This window comes from Ischnura elegans, chromosome 13 (genome assembly GCF_921293095.1).
Source record: "Ischnura elegans chromosome 13, ioIscEleg1.1, whole genome shotgun sequence".
NCBI classification, from domain to species: Eukaryota; Metazoa; Arthropoda; class Insecta; order Odonata; family Coenagrionidae; genus Ischnura; species Ischnura elegans.
In genome coordinates this window covers 13,323,899-13,329,938 of record NC_060258.1, presented here as the reverse complement: position 1 = coordinate 13,329,938, position 6,040 = coordinate 13,323,899, and the positions used below count along the sequence as shown (strand labels likewise).

General features: G+C 37.0%; 1 protein-coding gene across 1 annotated transcript; it reads right to left on the bottom strand.

The window, feature by feature from the left end:
* Positions 1-807: 807 nt before the first annotated feature.
* On the bottom strand, positions 808-5,463 carry LOC124170089. Its single transcript, XM_046548783.1, has 3 exons — positions 5,290-5,463; positions 3,678-3,779; positions 808-999 (listed from the first exon to the last, which is right to left on the bottom strand). The coding sequence occupies exons 1-3, from the start codon at positions 5,454-5,456 to the stop codon at positions 906-908; spliced, it is 363 nt and encodes a 120-aa protein (XP_046404739.1). The 5' UTR covers positions 5,457-5,463; the 3' UTR covers positions 808-905.
* Between the last annotated feature and the right edge of the window lie 577 nt (positions 5,464-6,040).

Sequence of the window (6,040 nt, the reverse complement as noted above, 5' to 3'; positions counted from 1 at the left end):
TTAGATTGGTGCAATTTAGGGATGATTGAAAGTAACATTATTGCCGTATGCACTATAAAGTTATTTTTAGGAAGATATTACAGAATTAATTTGTATCCTCAACCAAGAGAAAACAGGTAAGTCAATTTATTTTACCCTGGAGTGTGGAGGTCATACTCGTAGAGTGAGGTCAATTATCTACTACGTAGTATGTAACGAGTCAGACATTGTCAAACATTTCAGTTTAAACAATATTTTTATCTGCACAAATAAGGGTGTCATTAAGAAAAATTCCGGAATATATTTTCTTTTTTGGCCATAGAGCGGAAACCGTTTCTCAAATACGTCTGGAGCATTGAGAAAGTTAACAGTGCCACATACTCACCACCTTCTTTGATTCCCTGAGCGGTGTATAGGGTGTGTCTCAACGAAAATGATTTTTCTGCGCCATGGATATTCTGATAGCGTTCCCAGCAACAAAATATCAGGGATCAATTTTTGTTGTCGGAAATGTCCTTGTAAAGATTATTCGAAGCTCTTTGATCAATATTATATGCTGTAATGCATTTTACCACCTGGCAACGTGGTTACATCAGAGTGGCCTAAGATTAGAAAATAGTGTGGTGACGTCTTGTGCTACCTGCAGCCAAGATAGCGGCGGGGTAGTGGGTGCGGTTATTACGTTGTTGGCAGAGCAAGCCAGGTATGATGCGAAGCCACGTGATGCAACATAAATCCCATTCTCTTTCTTCTTTATAAGTATTTACATTATACTACTATATTTTAGCGTAATATTTTATATTTTTTATAATAATTGCAGCATTAAAGCCTTCACTACCTACTGAAGTTTAATGGGTATTTTTTTCTAGCAGTAAATTTGTGTATGCTAGTAATATAGAAGAAATAATACTACAAAATCGTTATATTCACCTAAATAAAAATAAATATCGTTCTTTTTCCCCTTTTCTCTTCTCTATCAACTCCTTCAGCATGTTCAGTGTTGAGATAAAACGGTCCTTCCTGCAACAGAAAGTAAAATTAGTCATTAATTAGTATGACACCTGCACGGAATGAAATATCAATTTATCACGTGTTTTTGTGTCGCATATTTAACTCTATAAGCAGAGGACAACAGCTAACACTTAAACAAAGACTAACGTCAAGGTTATGTATTGAATTCCTTCACAGGAGCGGAGATCGAGACGATATAGTCCCTTCATCCATCCAATTCCTCCTCATTACATTAATTCTTATATTTTAATTTAAGCAATTTGAAATAATATAGTTCCTATACAGAATGAATAACAGCTTACCTAGTACCTGTAACAATATAAACGAAAGATAGACGATAATTAAATAACATGACAAACAGTAACTTAATAAAGCAGCAAACTAATGCGACAGCCGCCATCTCAGTATTTAGGTAGTTATTCGGTTGTTTTTCATTTGATGGGAGGAAATTAGGTCAGTAAAATGTTTACTTGTCGAAGAAAACGGATCAATATCATTCGGGATGGAATTTATTAGGAAGGAAAGCCGGTAGAATAAAGAACGGTTAATTATTATTAGCACGGATATTGGTTTGTGGGCGAAGCTTGGAGATCGTACCATTGTGGCGGAAAGGCCTTTAGAACGTTATCTTTTGACTTGAATAAACTCAATATTAAAGATAATACTGATCACAATTTCCTTTCGCTGATCATGGTAGCCTTAACTCTTCAGGGATTTCCCATTTTGTAAATATTCAACCTTACGTCATTCTAACGGTTGAAAACATCAAACATTTTTAGTTGGCTATTCAACCGGAATAAATCAGGTATCGAGTATTTGTCATGTGAATCTTATCGTGTGACTTAAACATAGTATACATGCGGAAAATCTTTATAAATATCATTTGCATTCATGATATACATCGAGCTTCAATAGGTCGCATCACCCGTAGGCTCAAAATAGACAGATTTTAGACATCTTTCATTTTATGAGTGCTCGAAGGGTTTCCTTCAATGAAACTCATTTGATATACTGAAATGGCTTTCAATATTAATACATAGAGAACCTTAATTCCTGTAAATCATGCTCTTCCATTCATCCGAAACTATTATCACTGTAGTGCAATATTAGAAAATGAATTATGATCAAGTATTATTGCAGGGATAGTTCCTTTTTTTACATTTTAGGTGATGGCAGCGGACATTCTGAAAATAGTTGATTCCATTTGTGTTTGGACATGTGCAATCAATTATAAAGTATAGTCTGAGTAAACCATGAGGAACTATGGTGGGGTATTTCTTTGTTAAAAATGCCGCGCGTACATATGATATCAGATGAACAACTTAAGGGCTATGCTGCCGCGCCAATTTTTTGTTGGTTCCAACGTTTCTCGGCCATTGCTGGTCACTTTTTCTAGGTAATCTGACGAAGAGGGAACTTTTATTCATATAGATCGCTGTTCGAGTCTGGGAGTTGGGCTAGGGGATTCGAGAGGAAAGAGGAGAAAGTTCACTGTTTTTCTGGATTACCGGTTTCCAAGTACGGAGTATTATAAGGTTGGTATCCCGGTTAAAATTATTCTCCTCTTTTCTACTATGGTGAGGTCTTGTAACACCAAAGGGGCCAACCAGTCGAGAAGGAGCCAGGATGAAGGCTTGCGCATCGATGTGGAATTCAATCGAACGCCAGAGGATAGGTGCCTGCTACTGTGTGCGGGGAAAAGGTGACTGGATGCTGTAGAAGATGACCTCAATATAAAATGGTGTAAAGAAATGGCAACTTTTTCTTTTGAATTGATTCAGGTGGAGTAAAGTGTCAGCTTCCTATAAAATCTCAGGACTGTAACCTAAGATGTAAAGATAGTCACCCAAAATATGGAATCAATACCCCAGATTAAAGAAGAATATGCCGGAGATAGTGGCAAGATGAATGCTCGGTTAAGCAAGGATCACAAACACAACGAACTAAAGAAGGGTTTGGTGAGGATCCAGGGACCCAAATATTCGATGCTGATAAGCTTACTCTCACCGTAATGACCGATTACAGTGCTACTATCTGACAAAGCAAAATCCTATGAAGTTGATATTCAATGCAGCCGCTTAAAATAATCACTTATAAGAGGGGTTACCCCATTTGCCAGCCACAGAAGAGTCAGAGAGGGATCTGAAGACATTTCCATTAGATATGGAAAAGACAGTGGGCTACTTTAGCCTCAAATTTGATGCAAATTAATTCAAGACATTGGTATTTTACATATCAGATTCTGACTCGTGACCCATTTCTAGTGAATGCGGCTGAAAGGTCACAATTGAAGGTATGTACGAAAGGTCCTCTTCCCTGATCAACTAAAATATTTACCATGGTTAATGATCGTTATGTACTGACCAGTGTATACAATTTAAAATACTAAGGTTTCAAAGTAAAATGTAGGAGGTATGCTGGGGGAAACATGCACTCTAACATGTGAAAATAACAAAGAAAGTCGGATAAATTTTCCTGGGTTACGGCCGCGATGGTTCGCGTTAGCGGACTTAACCCGCTAACCTTTTATCCATGTCATCACCTTGGAAGCCTCCGTAGCAATCGAGGTATTTTATGTAATAGAAGTCTGTCTTGTAGTACAGTTTAGAATATATACTTCTTCTTTCTTATTTTTGCCGAAGCTTATTTTTAAATTATAATGTAGAATTATAAACATCTAGACTCACCCATTGGTTGCTGAATGATCAACGCTCTGCTGGGCTTCAGCTTGTGCCCATTGGTCTCTTGTCAGAATATTTTCATCCATTGCCTCCGAAGGGTGCTGATAGCTTTAAATATAAAATCATTTTCGACATAAGATGATTTCTCCTTGATTGCTACAGTTAGCAGCCCAAAAAATTATCAAAATATTTTATAAATGGACATTCAAAAATAGACATACAGCTGAGTCCTTCAAATAACCACCCATTTTGGAATAAAATTCACCCTGTGCGAGAAATTTTTTCATTCAAATCAGGGTCTCAGGTATTAGTCTTTAAAAAATTATAATATTAAGCACCGCCGCTAGAGACTTGAAGTTAAACATTTCTTCTTCAGTATTCACTGGTCTGGTGAAGTCTTGACCCTTCGAGAAACCCGTCGAAATTCTCGGGTCCTCTCAGAAAATAAAATATTATATATTTGAATTATCTCTTTTATATACTGAGTATAATTTCACAAAAAGATCATTAAAAGCAATGGTATATATATTCATAACAAATGCATGTTGTAAAAAAATTGATAAAGCTAATTTAAGAAAAATTATTCATAACTTGCCGAACCAAAATTTACTGATGATCATGATTTTTGTTATCATAGTTATCATCCATAATCATTGGTAAAAGATGTGTAGTGATTCACTGTAGTAGTTCTCATTTTTGTTACTTTAATGCTGAATGTCTCGATTTTATTATATTACTGACAAAATAAGCATTTGTGTAACCCTTTAGATAAAATAAAATATATACCTACCTATTAATAAATGGGTAAGGATAAAGGGGGCAAGACTTATCGAGACTGGAGTGGACTATAGTCCCATGGGTGACTCTCGCCGCACCGAGAGTCTTGTCGACAATGGCGAGAAATTCAAGTCTCGTCTGGACCACCGAGACGAGACTCTAACAGATCACCATTTAAAACCTTACGTAGGATGCGATACTCTTTTGATGTGAAGTATTGCAATACGACGGAATAATTTGTTTTAAATATGCTGAGAAATAGCCATTAATCGAAATATGTACTAGATTGAAACGTTTTATCCATTTCAACCGCCATTCATTCATGTAATATGAATTGGTTACTGCAGAACGTCGTCATTTCCAAGTTGGACGATTTTACTTTTTTATTTTAGTTGTTGCTAGGTGCAAGACTCGAGGTGCGTTTCCTACTGAAAACATAACATTTTATGGAAACAAATGCTTGATATTATTGGCATGCGTGTTTCCTTTTAGCAGGAAGCGTTTCGTCTTGCGCGCAGCAACAAATTAGTTTAAAAAAAGATAAATTATCAAACCTGGACATGCTTTTCTGCAGTTAGCGATTGGTTGGAGGATTTAAAGGAAAAATAAAAGGTAAGAATAAAATTAGATCTAGGATGTTAGAAGAAACGTTTAGATATACTATCATAGATTTCATTTATCCCATTTCATTTTCTTGGCTCAACTCTCCTGCCGACAATTTGTGTCTTCTCTGTGCTCTGAGGTGTAGTGTGGAGTCAGTGATTCCCTCGTGTCCCAAATGTGAGCTCTCTGTTAAACGATACAAAGTAGCGTAAGCTGTGAGAAGTGCTCTCATACGTACCGATCATCCTGTCCGTCTGTTTTAGACGCTGAATTATCAGCAATTGAGGAGGTTGGGTCTTCTTGCATCAGCGGATGCTGCTCTCCTGGACACGTGAGTAGAGACATTGGCACTCCTTCCTCCATGTCTTCGATCGACCTCCGGGAAGCAACGGCTGATTTTATCATAATGAAGGAACTCCTGGATCGAGTGAAAAGTATTAAAAGTCAATAAGCAGTTAAATAATAATGAAGTAATAAAAGTGAGAAAACAGGAGCTGAAGGGCACTGTAGAATCATTAAAAGTAGTAATCACTGTGCATTGACCACTTCATTCCGTCTATTGATTACTAAACCAAACCATGTATCAAGCATTTAACGATAGTGCTACCATAAATGCATGTGTGAAAAATGAATGTTGAATCACACCTAACAGATTACAGTACAAGAGATAGCAGAAGCACGAATGAAGTAATGCTTTGAAAAATCCAAGCTATGGTTGTATTCGTGGCTACTGTGCTACGAAAACCGTATGGCTGGAGATCATGAAAGATTGAGTGAAAATATGTTTGTGCGATCCTATATGGTTTAGAAGATTGGACCATTTTAAAAAGTAATCAGAAAAGAATAGTGATCTTGGAGCCCTGGTGCTGGAGATGAATGCTGAAGACGAGATGGACGGATAGGGTGAGGAATAAGGAGGAAGGAGATTATGTAGAAGAAAGACCACTAGAGATTGCTGTATGCCGAAAAAGAACAAGGTGGATTGGCAA

Bases quoted from the DNA above. Each gene is read 5' to 3' on its own strand.
- LOC124170089 (XM_046548783.1), bottom strand. From the start codon at position 5,456: ATGATAAAATCAGCCGTTGCTTCCCGGAGGTCGATCGAAGACATGGAG. The intron at 3,780-5,289 runs GTACGTATGAGA...TTATATTTAAAG, and splicing joins ACAGACGGACAGGATGATCG to CTATCAGCACCCTTCGGAGG. The intron at 1,000-3,677 runs GTGAGTCTAGAT...TTTCTGTTGCAG, and splicing joins GATCATTCAGCAACCAATGG to GAAGGACCGTTTTATCTCAA.